Below are 22,125 nucleotides of genomic sequence, written 5' to 3'. Positions count from 1 at the left end.
GTATCCAGTGTGGCACTTAACCAAACTATTCACCTGCAAACATTTTACCCAAATCCGCAAAACAAGGGGGAGCAGATTCTGCATTCATTGGACGTACACAGACAACTAAGATTCTACTTAAACAGGACCAAATCTCTAAGAAAGTCTGAACAACTACTGGTGGCATTTGCTGCAGGATCAAAGGGGAAGGCTATATCAAAGCAGACTATTTCTAAGTGGATAAGCAACTGCATTCATTTCTGCTACTTGCATCATGGTAAACCGTTGCCCAAGGGAATCAGGTCACATTCCACCAGGGCTGCCTCTACCTCAACAGCCTTTCTCAGAGGAATTCCAACCAAAGACATTCTAGAAGCTGCTACTTGGAGCTCTGTTCATACTTTTACAAAGCGTTATCATTTGCCTCTCTTCTCTAAGTCCAGAGCAGGCTTTGCCACTGCAGTTCTGCAGGGCCTTATAGCCGCTCCTAATGCTATTTAGTTCCATCCTCCCATCCATAGCTTTGGGATTCTACCCAAATGCAATGACTGCAACAGTGAAACACGAAGAACATAGTAGTGTTGTGTACACTTACCTTAAATGTAGATGTTCAAGTGTATTCACTGTTGCAGTCTGGGTTACCCACCCGCCATCCCCCTTTTTTCTAGAACTTCCATTTCCTTCACTATATTCTAAAGCCTTTGTGGTGTATTTGCTTTTAGATGAAGGTAAAGTTTATGTTGCTAAAAGTGCATTTACATACATATTGCTGTTTATTTATATATATATATATATATATATATATATATATATATATATATATATATATATATATATATATATTTTGCTCCCCATTTGGGGGGCACCTGACATCTGGGGCAAGAAAAACTGAATAAAATGGCGTCGGCTGCATATTTTATACCCCTGACGACCTGACGTCATGGAAGAGGAGACAGCAACTGACGCAGGACCCAAGACTTTGATATTCAGGCCGACTGAGGGCAACCTGCCAGCAGATTACCCAAATGTAATGACTGCAACAGTGAATACACTCGAACATCTACATTTATGGTAAGTGTACACAACTGTACTTTTCCAGGAGGGATGTAGCATCCAATTATGTTAGAGTTTTTGGAATGAATTTCTAGTTTGGAAGTAGGGAATAATCAGAACTAGAGCCTTTACATTTAGGTTATTTTTTAAATAGAATTGCTACTCCACCTCCTTTTTTGGCTCTTCTGTCTTTGTATAGTCTAATATATCCAGGAGGAAGAATCTCATTGTTACTGTTGATTGGTTTTAGCCAGGTCTCGGTTAGAACTACAATATCAGGTGAGTACAGTGAGAGATTGGCCTGTAGATTGTGGATTTTATTTATTATGCTCCAGACAATATTAAGAATTAGTAGGTCAGAGTTACTATGATGGGTTAATAAGTTGGTAAAAAGTGGTAAAGGAATTGGGTTGGAATTGAGATGGTGTACTACATTGGGTCCTGGGTTGGGGAAGATGTCCCCGGAGAGTTGTAATTGAGTATTAATATGTAGCAAAAGTTTTTTGGAGTTTTAAGTATGAACTTGGTTGTGTGAGAGAAGTGTGGGATTGTGGATTCAAAGGGGGGAATTTAATAGGATAATCTATGTAGGTAGTGTGTTGTAGAAATTGGGAGCAATAGTAGTGTTGTGAGGTATTGGTCTGTGGAGATGTGATGTATGTTGGGGAGGGTAAGTTTGATTGTGTAGTTTAATGTGATAGGAAGAAAGGTAAGAGCAGAATAGTAGTAGTGCAGTGGTGAGTGTGTGGAGGGTGAATGTATGAAAGAGTCTAGTAGTAAGGGGAAGCATTTTAGGTGAAAATTTGATTTTAGTATAGGATCAAGTTAATGTGGAGTGTCAAAGAATAGAATACTAGAGGGCAATAAGGGAAAATATGGTGATTGTGTAGATAGTAATGTGGTGGAAACAAGTATGAAGGAAAGAGTCAGTGCACTGGGGGGAGAGGTAGTGATATAGGATGTCTTGTGTTAAGGTACAGTGTTGATTGTTTATTGTGCTTGCTGTGTTCAAAAGGAAAGTGAGGGAGAGTTTAGGGGTTATTGTTATTTGGAGTATAACGTGTGCTGTATAGTATAGATGGTGATAGTTTGTGGTTGTATGGACGGAACTTACTGTGTAGGAAGTACTGGTACATGATTGGTTGGGTGATTGGGTGTGTAGTGGGTGTGGCTAAGTGAGTATAAATCTGGGTGATGCAGGGATGGGTAGGAATGGGGGTAGGCTATGGGAACAGAGTGAGCCTGAGCAGAGCGAGGGTGAACAGAGCCGGAAGAACCACGAAGCAGAGGTGGCCGCTAAGCAAAGAAACCTGTCAGCCCCACAGTAAGCCACAGGTCAGGGCCAAAATCTTTTTATAATGGTCCACTTCCCTGTGTATGTGATATAGGTTCAAATAAAGATAAGAAGCAACAAAATAAGAGATCAGCCTGCCAATGTTTGCGTGTAAGCTAATTGTTGGAAATTTACATTCAAAAGTAGTATCATGTATAACAAGTGGGAATAACATATTTTTGTCATACTTGCTACTATGTCCATACTGTCGTGGAATGTAATTTACCTTACAGGTATAGAAAAAAGTAAAGCACCTTGAATTATATGAACAGGTAAAGTGTGCAAATAGTAATTCTGCAGGAAACACGTGGATAGAAATAGGCATGTGACTTTGACATAGAAATGATTTCAGGGTGGACATTCAGTAGAATATCAGGGATGACATGCAGTAAAGTATCAGAGATAAACGAAAAGGGAAGTAATAATAATAATAATAATAATAATAATAATACTCCTTGTCAGAGGGACACCAGTAATGATAAAAAAGGAAATAAAAAGATACTGTAGATATGTGGTAGTAAAGAGGTACTGGCAAGGGAAGAGGATTACTCTGACATGTATTTATATTCCACCTAAAACTGCTGTTATGGAGCATAAGAGAATGTTGAAAGATATAAAGAGATTTCAGTAGGTAATATTATATTTATGAGTGCGGATTGAAACCTGACTTGCAATAGTGAGCATGTAAAGGGGGACCAGAAAAGGAAAATGTATCAAAGGAGGATAGATTTATTAAGAAATAAATGAGAATGTTTGCTATGGAAGATGTGAACTCAGTGGTAGAAATGCAGAATTTACATATTATTCTCCAAGATACAAGAACAGAGCTAGACTGAGTAGAAATTAAGTCTCACAGGAGTGTGTGAATTTAATGGAAAGCTTTGATACACATTCAATAACTGTTACAGATCACAGACCAATAAAGGCTAAGAGAGAAATGCAGGATGATGAAGTAAAAATAAGATACTGGCACCTCCCCACTTACCTCTTAAGGAGAAAATAATTTAAAGTTATCAGGGAAGATACATGTTTCTTCAAATGGGGTAGCTAAAGTGATGCTTAATCTTAAACCCCAAGAAAACCAAATTATTACTTTTCTCCCCCACCCGTAAATCCTCTCCACTCAACTTCTTAGTCTTGTCAAGTAATGGCACCTATATTTCCCCGACCCAACTACCAGGCTCCTAGGAGTGGAGATTGACAACAATCTAAGCTTTGACACTCACCTTAACAACACTATAAAACTAGTTAACAGAAAACTAGGCTCATTGTACAGAATTAAACCATTCCTTACTCCACTTGCCAGAACATCCATCGCCCACTCACACCTAATTTCCACCCTCCTTATGCCTCATCTATCTACACTAATCTGTCCAAAGCTAACCTCAGCAAAATGGCTGTTGCCTACAACAGTATTGTTAGGTTTGCCTCTGGCTCTGCTTTTAGAACTCACCACTGCATAAACTTAGTCCAATTAGGATGGCTTGAGCTACAAAACCTAATCTTATTTCACCAACTCTCCATAGCCCATAAAATCCTGTATAAACCCTTTAATACTCCCATACTCACTACTCTTATTACTCCTTACTGCAATCTTAAAAGCCTACGCTCTTCTAATAAACTTCTTATTTCCACTTGTAAATCCTATAACATGGCCAGAAACTCTTTGTTCTCAAACACAGTAGGAAAAATCTGGAACTCCCTTCCTGACAATCTCACTGCACTCTCTTCTCCTCCCTGCTTTAAATCCCAACTCAAATCTCACCTCAAAACCCACTGGCTCTGCCCATGTACTAACCCTGACTAGTTTTCTGTATCCTCACAAGTACTTCCTTTTTTTCTGATTACAGATCTTCAACTAACACTTCCCTGTTTCTTCTATCGTGTGCAATTTGTACACCTATTAAATTTATAGTTTTTGTAGTTAATTTCTAATATTTCTTCTGTAAATATATGCTAATGAATATTCTCATAGCTAATTTTTTCTCTGTTATTAATGTATGCTTTTGGAGCTTTTCTCCCCGGGCCTCTGCTGAAAATGGACATATATCCAGTCAGACCAGCCCGGTCAACATATGTAAAATAAAATAAAAATAAAGCTAGTGAGTGAGATAAAATGAAAATGGAGTTTAAAACACATCAGAAATAAGACAGAAAGAGATGTGTGGAAAAAGCAATCGGAATTATTTAGAAAGGCTGACAAAAGTGTTGTAGAATAAAGGGAATCTCACAGAACATGAAGAGGATCAACTGCAGAATACCAAAGGGAAAATAAGGGAGTATTTGATTAATAAGCTGGACTGTAGAAAGGTTGCTATCAAACAACTGTTTTGATAACAACTGCATAGAATAAAAAACTTTTAGTTCAATGACATAGGCAACAGAAAGTAAAATGGGTTGTTTCCAAACTTAGTGAGCCTGTAACAAGGAAAACAACTAGAGATCCTATAGGAGTATTATAGATATTTCAGAAATTTTATGATCTATATAAAATGGAGGAATGTGGATTTTGACTAGGACAGTGGTAGCATTTGCATGTGCTGATATAGTAACATGGTTAATTAGGAGGATTTATGAAGGAACTGGGGCAAGAATTAAGGTAGGAAGGTTCCTCTTTGATGAGCTGTGTTTAGCCAGAGGAACAAGGCAGGGACAGCTTATCTCCTCTTTGTAATTTGCTTTATATTTAGAGCCATTAGCAAAAATAAATAAATTAAATAAAATAAGGGACTCAAAAATTCAAGGATATAACTGGTGTGCTAAGTTATCTTTATTCACAGATTATATTATTTTGTACTTGATAAATCTAGAAAAGGATACCTCTGTTGTTTAATATTTTGAGTCAGTGTCAAGACTTTTCAGGATATACAATAAATGAAAATGAAACAAAGACTGTAGCATTAAACATATGTACCCACACATGGCTTTGTTTAACAATAACCATATTTATGGGGACATGATGAGATCAAGTATTTAGGTATATGGATTAAAAAGAATTGTATTATGGCAATGTAGGATATGTGGAAAGAGACTGAAAAAAGGATGATATAAATTGAAAAAACTGGAAGCTCTTGTATGGATACTAAGATACAAGCAATAAAAATGTTCCTAATACCTTTAGTTTCATATACAGGTCAATTGTATTTTTATCAACCAAAGGAGAAGTTGTGCACCATAAGTAATAAAGAGTTGAAGGAATTTATTTGGGAGCAAGGATTGAGTGGGATAAGATGATTCTTCTCATAGAGCAAGGTGGTTTAGGATTACCAGATTTGAAAGGATATTTTAAAGCTCTGTAGTGAAGACTCTTATAGATAACACAAGTAAAAAGGTGCAAGGCAAAGGGGAAATGGATGGTGATCAAACAGGGAGGGAGTTTGAGAAAAAAAGGAGTGAGTAAGATTTTGGATGCAGGCCTGTAAGGAGACTGACAACAACAATACAGAATATTGTAGTCACAAAGTAATATAGAGTGTTCTAAGAATTAAGCCAGCATTGGAAGGGAGAAAGGAGATTTTACCAAAGGATGACTGCAAGTAGGGGATATAGAAAGTAGGCAAGAGGGAGAGATGAAATTTGCTGGAGAAAATTAGCAAAGGAACCAATGTTTTGGTCAGAAATAAGTAGAGAGATAAAGGCAATAGAGTGGTATGAAGCTAAGCAGATGTTTGCACTGCAGGTTAGAGACTGTCTTCCCTGCCAGGGTTTGATAACAGAGTATAGGCAAAGAGAACGAGAGGAGGGATTGTTAAATGAAAAGACCAGTTCTGGTAATACTTTTAGTTGAGTCTAGAGCAGAAGTTGCTGCTTAAAACAGGAGAATTAGTAGAACATATAAAATATTGCTTGATAACCATAAGAATCAATTAGAGGAGATTAGGAAAGATTAGGAAAAGAGAATGGAAAGGCAATATTCAAAGGAGCAATGCAAGGACATCTGTACACCTCACAAGTATGCAGCAAAGTTGAGAAGGATTAGGATTTTTGCTTGGAAGTGCTTTCATATGTGTTTTTATACCCCAAGCAACTTCAGAGAATGTGTCCTCTGGCAGACAACAAATTTTGGAAGTGTGATTGGAAAGAAAGAGATAATTGGGAACATTATTTATTTATTTATTGGCATTTACGAGGTGGGCAAGAACCCATTTTAAAAGGAAGCCCAGGGAGAAATGCTGCACAGAATAGAAATTATAACAGTATATCAATATCATTCACAATAAAATATACAATGGTGAAAGGCCAGTAACTCTTTACTACTACATATCTATCAGTATCATCAAACACATCTGTAGAAAATATGCAAGATAAAGGCATTTGAGATAAATAAATATGAAAGAAAAAGAAACAAAAAATACAAGGTAAGTACAAAATGGATATGAAAAGAAAAGAAGAAAAATTGTAGTATTGGTGGCAGAAGATAAAGGTTTTCCTCTGTAAAGTCACGAGAGGAAATAGAGTTAAGCTTGTTAAACAGTATTATGGTGAATTAGTAGATAGTTGTAGAGCAACACAGGCCAATAGGGGAATCAGAAATACTGATTTGAGACAGATTAAATAAGGGAGTTAACATAAAAAATATGTGGACGTGAAAAAAGGAGAACTGTTCGTATTAGCCTGATGTGGAAAAGGAACAGAGTCAAAATTGGAAAGGAATCTCTTTAGTAAAGGCTTACACAGATGAATGTTAGGTAATTACCTAAGATCTGGATGGAGTTTCAAAATTTAGCCACACATTTGGAATATAAATCTTTGGGAATGCAGCGAACTCGCAGATTTTTAAAAATTTCCTATAGAATACTTTGTCAGAAATGTTGAGGGGCAGCATATCTTTGTGACTAAGGAAATGATTCTTCTGAGTTTGAACATAGGATCTGAGTTGCCCAAACATAGTAGGACTTAATAAGTTTAATGTTATTGGCTTCGAAAAAGCAGTTACTAGAAAATCAAATTCAAAATCTAAACCTAAAATCTAAAGACAGACTAATGATGGCTTTAAGGTGATGTGATGAAATACTTTTTTTTCAGACATAGCTGTTGATTTATGGAATGGCCTTCCTGAGATAGTGCTGGAATTACAAGTTGTAATTTAATCCAAGAATCCATATTAGAATATAGGAAAATGCAGGATACATGTGAACAAGACGTAATGTGCAGACTAGATTGGTAAAGATGTTTGCATTGCCTGATAAAGGCTGTGTTTCTACATTTTGTCCTTCTAAGAGGAGATGATAATAGAAAAGGGAAATATTATAGAAATTTAGATGTTTAAGATCACTGTGTGTAACTGTGGTGCAGTGGTGAGTTCAGCTACCTCACAGCACTTGATTCTCCAGTTTAGATCCAGTTTTGAGCGCCTTCTTTGCGGAGTCTGTATGTCCTCCTGCGTACTCTTGTTTTTTTCCTGAATGCTTCGTTTTCCTCTCACATCTCAAAAACATGCAAGTAGGTAAATTAGTGATCCTCTAAATTGCCCCTAGGTATATGTGTGATATGTGCATCTTATGATGGACTGGCTTCTGAGCACAATTGGTTATCTGCTTTACATCAGTGGATCATCAGGATATACTCCAGGTTCCCTTGACTCTGAACAGAATAACGTGATACTGGAAAACTGAATGAATTAGTCAATGATTACTGTTTGCTGTTAACATTCGGTGGAGTAAGCAGATCACCATGCATCAGCCATCAAAGTAAAGTAGATCTAGTGGCAAAATTTCTCCTTTTTGTGATGCGTTTGGGAATTCACTCTTCTTCTGCCATGCATCAGCTGCATAAAATTGTGTTCTTTTTTACTTCATTACTTGAATATCAAGTTCCCAAAAGAGAGTACTTAGAAATGTGATGATTTGCAGCAGGATGAGCCTTGCATTTAATAGCCAGAGATAATGATGGTGTATAATTATGCTACGCTGTTTTCATTTTTTTCTGGAAATATCATAGTTCTGATATTGAGCACTTGCTAATATCTGCTTATAGTTTTGTAATCCAATTTCTACTTTAAAATACTGGCATGCGTCTTGGTATCAGCTGTGCAGTATTTCCGTACATACAAATAACATTTTGTATGAGGTCATTATATTTTTCACTACCACAGTTTTATTCTGTAAGTTCCTGAGTGGATGAGGAAGTACTGCAGTTCTTTTAGTAGAAGCAAGGTACAGTGCTGGGTATATGTGACATGAATTTAAAGTGGGGGACAAAAATTACATTTGGGAAATACCATAAAGTGATTTGTTTGGAATTTATTATTTTCTTTGGATGTCCTTGCCGTTATTTACAAGCCTGTTTTTTAATCTTTAACACTGGTCTGTTTTTTCTTGTATTAAATGATAGGCGAGTCTTTGCTTAAGAATCTTTCTAGTAATGTATGTGTCATTACGTTTTCCACAGCTACAGGTGATGGAGACAAAATTCTGTGTTATTGTCCTACATTTCATGTTGTTCAGCTCATGAAACAGGTAAGAAAATATTTTCTAATGTTAACAAATTATTGAATTAATGACACCAGCAGCAAGTACTGTAGTTCTGAATTCATAACTAAAATGTTAGCTGATTGATCCAGTCATGACTTTTGAATCATTCTATGGTGTGCGGTGATCAAAGAAAGGTAATACAAACAGCAGCAGTCTTTGTCAGACAGGTCAGTGGTGAAAACTGTACATTAGAGATCTTTTTGCTCTGTGTTGACTAGAACTTTAGAGTTATTCTCAAAGTTTATTTTGGTGTTGACTTAAGTGCTAATTTTAGAGCTCAATATTTCAGTTATTATAAAAAGGTGTAGTAACTGCTTGGTCTTTCTGTCAAGATTTTTAGGCTAACAGTGTCCTAAAGAAAGATGTTTCATGTATGCAACACTTTCCATTTGGGGACAAATCCTTCCCCACACTATCCTGAAGACATTCATCATTTGTATACAAACTGCATTCTTGTCATATATTGTTTTTCTAAAAGTGTTATCCTTTTTCTCAGTACTGATTTCTCTAGGATGTTAGATTTCCTGTTCTCCTTCACATGCTCACATACACAATCCATATATACATATGGTTTCACTTCATAAACGCGAATTGCTGAAATATCGAATTTTAGCAATTAGTGTCCATGAAGCCGAAACCTCTAAATAACAAAAGTGCAGAATCGCAAATAGGACTATGTCGAATTCGTGCTTATGCATTTTCATTATTGTACGGAAGTGTTCGGCTGGGATGGTGTCTACAGTTTAAGGTAAGTGAGTGTGCGTGAGTGTTTTTGTAACTTGTATGAGTGGGTCAGGGTAGGGAGGTGGGGGTATGAGTGTGTTTGTTGGCTGTCTGTGATTTTTCTTTTTTTACTGTTTGTGCGATCTCGGAGTTAGTATATATAAGTAGGGAGTGGGGGGGTGCAAGGGGGCTTGCCCCCCTTCATATGTGTAGTGTAGGTGTGGGTCTGTATTGTGTTGTATTTCAGTGTTTTGTGGTGTGGGTGTTATGGTTTGTGTGTTGTGTGCTGTATGCTGTGTGTTCAATGTTGTGATTTCGTGGTTGTGAGGTGTCGGTGTTGTAATGGTTTCGGCTTTATACTATCGAAATGCTGAAATTAGATATTTCAGCATTTCGGCAATATGAAGTGAAACTATATATATATATATATATATATATATATATATATATATATATATATATATATAAAATATGGATCCAGGACTGTTGAATGAAAGTTTAACAGTCTGAATCCAACTTAACCCAGACACACTTTAACGAAAGTGCTTTTACCAAAAAAGCACGTTCGTTAAAGTGAGTTAAAAACAAAACATGAAAAAAGAATAAAAAAGTGTTTATGCAAGGGGGCAAGCCCCTCTGCACCACCCCATGTGGGGGGGCTGTACCCCCCACACCCTACCTACTTTATTATTCTCACTCCGAGATTGCACTACAGTGGGGAAAAGGGAAAAATTCCCTTAACCACACCGTAGTATGATCTCTGCAACAGTCACTCCCCCACAACTCCCTCTACCTCGAGGCATACTTACGCGAAAGTGCTTCTTCGGTGAAAAGCACTTTCCCGTAGATATGCACGGCCATTTCAGATTCTGTGAAATGGCCGTTCTCTCATTAGTCCCAGACCCATATATATATATATATATATATATATATATATATATATATATATATATGGGGATGTAAACACAACACACACAAATACATTTTAAATCTAAAGTGATCCATCCTCTCTCTTTAGCTGCTATGTCCCCTTCTTCCACTGCCATTTTTTTCCGAGTCCACGTCTTTCAGCTTGTCAAAAAATAATGTGATGTTTCTGCAGCATACTATTTTCTCTTTTGTCTTCTAATATGCACATAATTGAGTTTCTGATTTTGTGCTCGTACACCATCCTCTTCATACCCTTTGACAGTTTGATATCCATGCATTGTACATGTTCTGTCAGCTGATTTCCTTTTGGTTTTATGACTTCTAGAGCTGAACTTAGGACTGCACATGTGATGTTTGCATTATCCTGTACATTTTAAGGATACCCTTAGCATATCCTTTTATTTGGTAACCAAATAAATCTGCTAGATACAGGTGCCTCTTTTTAGGGTGTTTCAGGAAAGCTGGTTTGAATGACTTCTTGAAATTCACAGAGTTTATAAGTGGAGACCAAGGGAATTAAAGGCAGTGATATTTGATGGAGCTTGTTAGCTCATAGCCTTAACACCTTATACTGTATTGAAAGACTGAAGTCCACTGCTGCTTATATATCCCAACATCTTATTGGCTTTTGACAATTCCTTCTTTTCTGCTTAAGGTCCCCCAACCAAAACTCTAGGTTTTCAGTGGGTTCCTTCGTCCGATGTGCATAATCTTTTAATTGTATGTTGTAAATCTCACCTGCAGCCTAGCCATCTACAATGCCACAGGCTTCTGTTTGTGAATATCCCCAAAATCCATTAATAGCCTACTTGTCTTTTCATTGTCAGCATATAAGCTGGTCTTCTCTAAACCTAGTGTGCTGTCACTCACAAATACACTAATAGTAAATAGACTAGCACTGGTGTTAAACCATACACCTCTTTCCTCATTGTTATTTGCTTTATATTTAGAACCATTGGCAAAGAAAATAAGAATGCAACTGGTATGGTAATCAAGAAAAGTTGGCTTTATTTGCAGATATTGATTTGTACCTGATAAAACCATAAAAGGACATTTCAGTTCAGTGGAACATTCTGAGACAGTTTCAAGTCTTTTTGGAATGCAAAACTAATGATAAATATCTGTAAAGTATGTACCTACACATGAAATAGTTCAACAGTACCCATATTTTATGGGACATGATAAAAGGAAGTACTTGAGAGTATGGTTTAAAAAGGATTTTGTTGTGGCAGCTAAGGATATGTGGGAAGAGACTAATTAAACGATAATACAAAAACTGAGACTGGAAGCTTTGATTTATGGATATGGAGAGCAAGATATAAGCAGTAAAAATATTTTAGTCACTTTAGTTTTATACACAGGTCAGGCATATTTTTATAATTCAGAGAAGTTGTGGATAGCAATTAAAGATTTGGAGGATTTTATCAGGGAGGGGAAGAGGGCGAGAGTCAAGTGGGATAAGTTGATCCTTCCAATAGAACAATGTATTTTGAGATTGACTGATTTAAAGTGGTATTTCAGAGTTACACAGTTAAGGCTTTTATATGTAGCACAAGCAGAAAGCAATAATCCAAAGTGGAAAGGGATGATTATGAAACAGGAGGAAGCTCAAGAAATAACGAGAGAATGGGATTTTGGATGCATATCCTTAACGAGAATAACAGTAACCATACAGAGTGTTATAATCATAACGTAGCAGAAAGTATTCTAAGAACTAAGCCAACACATGAATGCAGAAAGGAGATTATGCCAATAGGGATGACTGCAATTAGGGCTATAGACAATAGGCAAGAAGTTGGAATTTATTGGAGAAAACTGGGGAAAGAATCAAAGTATTGGGGACAGATAACTAGCGAGGGAAAGGTAATAGAATGGGAAGCAGCCAAGAATACATTTGGACTGCAGGCTAGAGACTGCCTTCCCTTTCAAGGATTGATATCAGTGTATAGCCTAAGAGAAAGGAATAAAGGGGATCCTAAGTGAAAGACCAGCACTGGTAGAGTTTTTAGTAGAATGTAGAACAGAAGCTGCTATTAATGTGATAATTAGTAAGGCATACAACATATTATATGATAATTATAGAAATCCGTCAGAGGAGGCTAGAAAAGATTGGGAAGAGAGACTAGATAAGTAATTCACAAAGAAACAATGGGAGGATATATGTATAGCTTCCAAATATGCAACAAAGTTTAGACAATTTAGGATTTTTCCTTGGAAGTGTTTGCATATGTATTTTATACCCGAAGTAGACTCCAAAGAATTTTTCATCAGGTAGATTGCAAATGTTGCAGGTGTGTAAAGGAAGAAGGAGGTAATTGTGAACATGTTTTTTGGGAATGCAATGAGTTGGCAGACTTTGAAAAGTCCATGCAGGCTGTTATGTCAAAAATACTGAGTGATCAAATTGATGTAATTTTGGAAATTATTTTTTTGTTCTGTGATACAGAATTAAAATTGCCCAGACATAGTAAGGCCTTGCTGTGTCTAATTCTGGTGGCTGCCACAAAAGCAATTACTAGAAAATGGAAATCCAAGTCTAAACCAACAGTACTAGAAGTAGTGAATACAGTAACAGAGATAAAAAGAATGAAAGTGGGATCTTTAGAAAAGGGTAAGAGCAAATTATACTGAAAAAAATGGGAATTGTAGGAACAATGCATACAAAATAATGTTTTGGATGAGGAATGAGGTTTAAGGGAAGGCATGAATTGAATGAGCTATGTAATTTTTGATTGACAATGACTGCATAGAAGATTATACTTGATGTATAATGTTTGCAACTGAAAACGTGTCAGTTGTTGTTTTTCTTTCAGTTTTTCCCGGTTAGGAGTCGCCACAGTGGAACTCCGGTCCGCTAATGATTGGCAGTCGATTTTTTTTTTTATGCTTCCGAAGTGCCAGCCCGACACCCAACTTTCAACGAAGGCACACCCATTCACGCATGTCTTTTGAACGCTACTCGACTGCAGGGAGGACATGCAGACTCGACACAGAAAGAGCTCCAGCCGAGAATCGAACGGGAGAATCTCTTGCTGTGAGGCAACGACGCTACCGCTGCACCACCGCGGCTTCATAGTTTGTTTTCATTTTATAAATCTATGATTGCCTGTGTCATAAGTGATAATTCAATAAAGCTGTTCCTTGTATGAAAATAAGATATTTCCTCTAACAGCCACCCATAAATTCTAACAAGACAGCCAGTTTCTAATCCACTCCACTTTGGGATTCACCTGCATGCCCTTTGGTTTTGCTGTCAGCTTCCTGTTAAGTACAATATCAAAAGCCTTGCTAAAATCTAGATATAATGCCATCAAAGGATTCCCTTTGTCCACCTTCTTGCTTAATCATTTATACAATTTTGTTCCTCTTCCGTTTCATTCTGAGTTTTCTTATAATGCTTACTGAATATAGGACGTTGCTGCTTGTCCCTTGGGCAGTTTCAGTTCTGTCAGCCATCCCTGATGTAATGGTCATAAACTGAAAATCTGTGTTTTTTTCTAACTTTCGTTTCTGTGGTTATAGTCACTGCTTCTCTAGCATGTGATGGTACATAGCAGCATCATTCTGCTTTTGTGGTGGACCTGTCACTTATTCACTCTACCTTTTACTTTGCTCTAGGTTTAATGTAGTGCCAAGAAAGATAAAACTCATCACCTGCATTCTGTACTTTATACATTTTATTAGTGAATTGTAACAATAGTAGCATAATTGTGATGTTGTTTCTTGTATTTTAATCATTTTAATGCATTGCTGCAGTCTTGTCATTTTTTTGTGCAGACTTCAACATTTTCTTTCAGCCTTCTTGTTCCATACACTTCTGTGAATATTATGACTATGTACAAATATGAGTAACTGTTACACTTGCACTTAACATGTCCTCCACAGTGATGATTCTGGTCCAGATGCTGGGGTTTCTGCGCTACGACAAGTCAACTGACTTTACTAAAAAGTATTTCTGCTACTGTGCTGCCTGTTCAGCCACCATATCTCCCCATGGATCTGCCGTGAGTCTTGGAAACTGAAGTAAGCCCACCCTAGGATTACCATACATTTTAACATTCTTATTCTGCAATATATTCCTTGCTGGTTGAGCACTCAGGTACTGCTAAGCCCCTAATTTCCATGGTGGAAGAATTCACTATTTGGTCTTAGGCTGACAGCTCAATGTGATTGTCTTCTTCTCCTCTTTCTGATTCTTCTGCCTTCACAAAGTTGAAGTTGATAGAGTTCCCTGTATTTAAGAATAATATAAATAATGTGTTTTCCTCCTAGGCTATTCCCCCTTCATGACATCCCCTCTTCTGAAGAAGCCCCCAGACTAATGATGCTATATCTAAGAAAAGTTTATCCCTTGTTTTTCATCCATAAGAATCTGAATGCTTATCTTGTGTAAACAAAAGTGATGTCATGGGGTATCTTATATCTTGGAGTCTATTACTAATGTCACACTATTTACTGTTTGGAAGTACCCAGTTATGGGCCATTTCATGCCTAAGGAGACAGACATCAGATTTTAGATTTAAGTGACGTTATGTGAAGTTGTCACCCTTCAAGCCACAGTATTGCTGCTTCGGGAGGGGGGGGGTGATTGGCATCACTAGACATAATAGAAGCTTACTGGCACATTAGTACCTTGGAGTCACACAGGTTTATGCATTTTGCTCATAGTAGGCAGCAGATTTTAAGTGCAAGTTGCTATCACGTAGAACTTTGCTCATTTCCTAGGATCTTTACTAAAGTATTGGCTGTGGTAATGGGTGGCTTTCAGATGTACAACCCTGTTATGTTCCGCAAACAAGATATGTTGCTGTTGGCTGTTCTCCAGGAATCCTTGAGGGTAACTAACATATAAAGCTATGTCAAACTCAGGGCTGTTGGACATGCTACACCTAAAGAAATCCCAGTCCCTCCAAGCTACACACTCTATGGACCTAAACCTTGTCACCACAATAAACAGGACACGCTGGAGGGATAGATTCCTGTCCCAGAGACTTCCTATACTCTGGAACAAGCTACCCATCTATGTCAAGCAAAGTTCTTCATTAGCACTCTTCAAGAAAAATCTTGATGAGTGGATGGGAAATAGGAAATACACCCCGGGGATCACTTCTGTGTGTCTGCTGGACAGTGGCACAGGAAAATAACTTTCTTGGGTGGCATAAGCTATGGTACCTTGCTGGCTAGGCTTACATAGGCCCTTGGGCCGATAGCCTAGTACCTACCTATGAACCTATAATTCTTGCATGTATTCTATCTTGTCTACAGTTATTTACAGTCACATTAACTGGGGCAAGTCCTGTTTTTTCTATTGCAAAACTTTCTCTCTGAAGATATGATTCCAGACACCTTACAGCTCATTGCTTATTGTCCTTCGAAGAGTATTCAGGTTTTTAGGTCTCTGAGTTCCAGAGTTCAATCACAGAGATGATTCAGCCTGTTTGCTGTGACTAATACCAGTGACAGTGCTCACAGTTTTACTGGAGTACCTCTATATATGGGTTTTGTAGTGAATAGTTCATTGCCACTGGTGGCAATGTCATTGTTAACTCTCAGATCTGTTACTTATGTCTTGCTTAAGAATCCTTCTTCCATTTCTTAGGACAGTGGGCCATGTCAAAAATTAGAGCTGGAGTTTTCCTGTTTGTATATAAATGTCTCCACGTTTTATGCTGTTTTGGAAAGGGCGGGGGTTCTACTTCTAATCTTTGTAGTCTTCATATGTTGTTTTCTGTATGTGTTTTGCCCCTGAGTCGGCCAACATCAAGCCTTCTTAATAGAACTGGAGCATATATTTCAAAGCTGTCTGGGAGGCTGTAAGGGTTGCTTGTTTCCTCAACAGTAACCCAACAATACATTCATATTATGACCTAACACCCTTTGCATGCATCACCATGGGAGCCACAATGCCTGCTGTGCAAGTGCAGGCTTCTTTGCACTTACTGTATGAAGGCTAACACCAGTTGGTGGCTTGGTAAACCACACATACATGGCTTCAGATTGTAGGTCCACCTTTTTCCTCCAAAGGAGTGCTGTACCCCAGAGCACCCCCCGGATAGGCATCTACCAGTAGGAATGTGGGATATTACTCAGAAGCACATATTAAAAAAAATTGGCTGTCAAAAGTTATGGAAAAATATAAGCACATCGTCAAAGAGACAGTGTAAATCTATGGATTCTGATGAACTGTATTGTAAAATTCTGCTATACTAGGTCCTTTATTTTTGCTTCTGAAAAAGGAAGATGTAAAATGTGTATCCTCTTTAAATTATTGGTTTCACTAGTGTGTTGGTCATGTGATGTGGTTTTCTGTTTACTAGACAGCTTCAAAATTACTTGTGATGAGGGGATTCAGAAAATTGTGTGAAGGGGTAAATGAGGCCTAAAAATAGGAATGTTCCTCCAAAATAGGGGCAGTTGAGGGGTCTGCCTTCTTGCCAGCTTCACCACTAATCAAACTCTGTAATAGTCAAGACTTTATCCTGTATGCCACCAGGCTGGCTGCAGGTCTTCCTAATCTAAAACCTGTGGACTCCACTGGGCAGATGCCTCCATATCATTTTTTTAGCTTTCTATGTGAGGTAAGATGCTTAAGCATTCATTCAGTGTTGTAATTTCAAACTCGTAACCTCGAAAGGTCTTCAAAGAGTTTGCCACTAATATACTTTGCATCAAACACCCTTTCCCAATACACCTTTTAAATTAGGCTACTACCAAGCAGTAATAAATACAGCAGAATAAATGCAATTAAGTACTTTTAAGAACAAGCAGCAAAAGCAAAATAAAGTAGGAAGAAACACAAATACAGTAAAAGCAGATGAATAAAGTGCAATTTTTTTATATAACAATAGAAAACGAGCAAACTGATTTAAACAAATTACCCAGTTGATCAGTAAAAAAGCTCAAAACTAAGTCCTGTTCCAGCAGTCTTCAGACAAGTTCTAACTGCACACTCCTGCCACTAGAGTGCAGGAGAACCTTCTCCAAAAAAGATGGCCTGGATTAGTGCTCAAGTTATAGTCTATGCTTCAGCAACCAAGGTGCACCAATTTCAGAAAGAAACAGTTTATATAAACAGGCACAACAAGCCTTTAACCAGAAATTCCCAGCTTAGAAGGGCAAAATCTAGTATCTCGTCCCACAAGAGTACAGAACACAAACCTTCTTAATGAAAAATAACTGGCCTGAAGGCCAAGTGCTTTAACCAGAACTAATACACTTTTAGAATAACAGGCACTGAGCCTCCAATCAGCAATTCCCAACTTAGAAGGATGTAAGCTACCTGTCTTGCCACAATACTGCAGACCACAAACCTTCTTATAATGTAAAACAACTGGTCTGGAGCCAAGTGCATAAACCAAAAGGCTTAGAGTAACAGTTACAATTTAATCAGGCTACTACCAAGCAGTAATAAATGGAGCAGAATAAATAGAATTCAGTACTTTTAAGAAGAGGCAAAATCAAAATAAAGTGCATTTTTTAATCAGTATTTTAATACCAACAGGCTTCAATAAGCTTTATCGATTATTGCTCATCTTTCTATGTACAACATCTCTGTGCACCACACGAAAGAAAACAAAACTTCTACAGTCATTCAACTGGTCCACTATAAAGGGTATCATATCTTTACATTTACATGTTTACTGGCCCAGCCCCCAGCTCTCAATGTCCACACCAGGTCTACCAGCTACACTCTCTAACCCCCAAGACTTACTCCATTTTTGCTGGGTCCAGTTGTGGATCCTGAGGGTGTCCTGGTGACTTATCTTGTCTGTGCTTCCATCTAAGGGGGATTCTTTTTATGACTTACCCATTCCCTTTCCCCACCTGCACGCTCATTGATTACATCCAAGGGCAACGTCCCCTTTGGACCATGTTTCCCCTTAGGAAGTGTATCAACAAGTCCCCTCCCACCTTGGATAGGTACACCCATCCCTTCTCCTGCCTTATCATCAGTCACCCAAGTCACTAATTGAACCCAGTTTGGCTGGGCCATAGTCGGGCTTTATCCCTGTATGCCATTTGAATACAATGCCAACTGGTTACCAGTGCCAGCAAGAGTTTCATTTCTACTACAAACTTTTAATACTGAAATTACTGAAAGTGTTCTGTCACAGATTTCCACTTTAATGCACCACAGCATGTGATGCCTCCAGGGCCATCTTGCATTTTCCTACTTTTGCCTGTTTCATGGTGCAATGTTTAACATTAAATCTTTCATAAAATTATAATTACCCCTGTGTGACATCACTGCAATGATCATTGAACTTCATTCTCTGTAATGTCAATATACGGAGTGCATGTGGGTATGTCCATAGACTTTAAAGGATGCACCACCGCACATACGTGGGTCTCTGCCATTAAGTCTATGGACACACTCCACCCTCTCACTCAACTGACATCACTTAGGGATACAGTGCACTTATGTGGATGTAATCTTAATAAAAAGCTTACTTTTTTTTGTTAAGAAACCACTCACATAATTTTGTTAAGATAGGGTAGAAAACACATGCAGTATGTAAGTTACATAGTGACGTAATGTATATTCTCTTTGTGACAGAACACTTTATGGAATGTTATTGCCCCTTTGGCCAAGAAATGAACCATATGGAACTTTTCACTTTCACTTAGGAATTAGGATAGCATTAAACTAGTCACTGTACTGACTAGCTATTTCTGAAAAAGCTTCACCAAATTAATTCTCGCCTCATGAAACTCACTGCATAGGGAAATTACTTCCTTAGAAATCTTCCTTTATAAATGGAAAAACAAATGAAATTCCATCTTGGCAAAGAATCTAAATGTACCTGCTTCAAATATGTAGGGTAATCTTCATGTACGTACTGCACCATTACTTACCTCTAAAGCACAACAGAGTGAAAACCTGTTAACAGCTTTTTTGGTATATATACTATAATTTTTAATCTTATAATTTTACAAATATTCAAATTTTATTTAAACATTTCCCCTTTTCATTTACATTATAGCTAATGTTATTACTTCTCTTGTATCGATTACCTTATCATTACTACTCTCCAAAAAATCTTTATGAATATACAGTTCCTGGTTTTCAAAAAAAAAAAAAATCTCAAGAGAGTAATGTAAATTGTCCATATACTTTTTACATTCTTTGCTGTTATTTTTTCTCTAAACTTTGTTATTCCTGTGTGAAAATTGATAATGAATATACTTCTGCCATACATCTATATATCTCTGCTTCATGACTTGGGTTGTCAATAAAAAAGGGTTCTAAGACCAGTCTACTTACGTGGTACTAAAATAAAAATCATTAATAAATACAAAATATACAGATAAAAATGCTTTCTTTGTATAACAGGGTATCTTTAACTGATGGACTATCTCTGCTACATTACTTAACATGTTCTCAAACAGGGGTTTAAAATACTTTGCTTGACCATAACATAACAAATTAAACTGAATAGCTGAATAACTTTCAGGCTTATTATTTTTTAAAGTTCTAATCTCCCGTTAATTTTACATGTATAAAATAGGTTGCAAGAACAGGGAACAACATACATTGAAGCTTCCTTACAATATGTATACTCTCTTACGGCTGCATATTTCTAATCTAACCATTGTCAAAACAAGTCATTGCATATTCAAAACTACAGCAGCTACTACATGGGTATCCTTGTAGTAATTCATTTAATTTACCATCTTTGTGGCAGGCCTAACAAACTGGCTATGATCAATAAAGCAACTCAGATTCTTACTCCTCTTATAAGATATTAGAGGAATATTGTACAACTTAGAATAATATCTTCCTGTAAAAGGAAGTTTCAGTTCTTTTTCACAAAATTAATTACTTTATCAATGTGCGACTGTACAATAAAATAAATTACTATCCTAATATTAGTATGAATTATTATTATTATTAACTTAATAAGCTTGAGGTAAGTCTTCTGTTGCTAATTAGTTACCTTCCAATCAGCAGTCATTATATAATTTTAGTTAATGTATCGGCTATCAAATGCCCACTTAATACCTGATGCCTCCTTCAGCTGTTATACAGCAAGTCTAGGCTCTACCTGAAGTGCATTACTAACAGTATTATACATATGGAAAGATCTAGGTACTAGTAGTTATGGTACTCAGTGCTGACCAACAACATCCTCTAACAGCACGGTCAAATGTCTGAGGGTGACGCACAGAAAATGACAATGCTTTATGTCTGTGTCATTATTTTGGGAAGTACATGGAGTGGCTCCCTATTGAAATGTCAGCATTCAAAATGCCTCTTTGCAGCCCCAAACTCATATATACCAAATCTGAGATCACCATACCTCTGAGAAAGGGAAATATTCCAAGAAATGGCATATTGGACTTAATACATACAAGTCTGATCTTTTGGCCATTCGGTCTGTGTGTTTCAGGACTTGCTCTAGTGGGTCCTGACATTTCAAATGGTTACTGAATGCAGTACTTCAATATATGATAAAGGCATTATTCTGAACAGACTGTTTTTTTTTCCTTTTATCAAAAGATGCATATTAGATTTAACCGACCTGATCTGGGTTATGCAAGATCATGTCATCAGTGAAAATGTAGCAAAGAACTTTTAAGCTAATCCATTATAGTTTCAGTCACTAAGTTTTCATTTGGGTTCCCCTAATGACATGACTTTCTTTCCAGTGTACATGCAAGATTAGAGTCACTTGATACCGGGACAACACCAATGCAACTCTCACATCTCCAAATCAGATACTCTCACCAAACCTCAACTGTATCATGGAACCCTGGATGGGTGGGGAAACAAAACATGCCCTTTGCAGAATCCTTTTCCCACTCTATAAGTACTGAACTTAACACTACAGTTGGCACATCTTTCACTATGTAAATGCAATGGCTGAGTGGCATGGAATAACAGCCCTGGTACTCTGTACTCCTGTGGAACCACCCACAACACATTTCAGAATACACAGACATATACCTTCTCAAGGTGCATGAAACACATGCAAACCAAAATGACAAACTCTCACAAACCATCCATTTCCTTTATAAGGACACAGAACTGATACACTGTTTCACAAGCAAGATGGAATAAGAGGATCAAATACATGATTAATCATTCTTTCTAGGAATGATGGAATAAAGAGGCAGAGGAATATGATCCCTCTGAAATGAGAACAGACCCATTTGTCTTCTTTTTGATAAATATGAATCTGTACTCCCCTTCTTCCGACTTTTTAGACAGGGGTTGGAGTGTTGCATCAACTGTTTCTCTATTCAATGCCATTCCTACTTTCTTTGACAGTCATGCCTTACTGTTGCAAGTCTTTGCTCACACAGTTCGTCCAGCTCTTTGCTGGATGCCCTTGTTTCCTCTTGCAGCCTTCTTGTCTTTCCTAAATCTTCTTCACCAGATTGTATTTTGCTTTCCTGCACATACACCTCAGCCACTGTAATCTGTTCTTTTTTACCCTCTCTGCTATTGGAGCAAGCGTCTTACAGTCTGCATCCTACCACCCATCTCAGCCAGTTAATTTCCATCACCTATAACTTCCTCAACTGTTCTGCCTTTATTGCCTAGCCTCCTGTACTATAGAGTAGAACGGGTTGCACCACTGTTTTGTATATCTTACTTTTCAATTTCCTTGGTATTCTTCTGTCATATAA

General features: G+C 37.4%; 1 protein-coding gene across 2 annotated transcripts in view; it reads left to right on the top strand.

Annotated features, from left to right (window-relative positions):
* The window catches only part of LOC122788853 (N(4)-(Beta-N-acetylglucosaminyl)-L-asparaginase-like), an 802,551-nt gene that overhangs the window by 563,850 nt on the left and 216,576 nt on the right, over positions 1–22,125 (top strand). For both annotated transcript variants that reach the window (XM_044055760.1, XM_044055752.1), the window contains exon 8: positions 8,756–8,823. In XM_044055760.1, the coding sequence (XP_043911695.1) occupies positions 8,756–8,823 (68 nt within the window). The remainder of the gene's footprint in view (positions 1–8,755; positions 8,824–22,125) is intronic.

Source organism: Protopterus annectens, chromosome 1.part2, assembly GCF_019279795.1.
Source record: "Protopterus annectens isolate FY-2018-M chromosome 1.part2, PAN1.0, whole genome shotgun sequence".
Lineage (NCBI taxonomy): Eukaryota > Metazoa > Chordata > Ceratodontiformes > Protopteridae > Protopterus > Protopterus annectens.
This window is presented reverse-complemented; position numbering and strand designations above follow the sequence as displayed.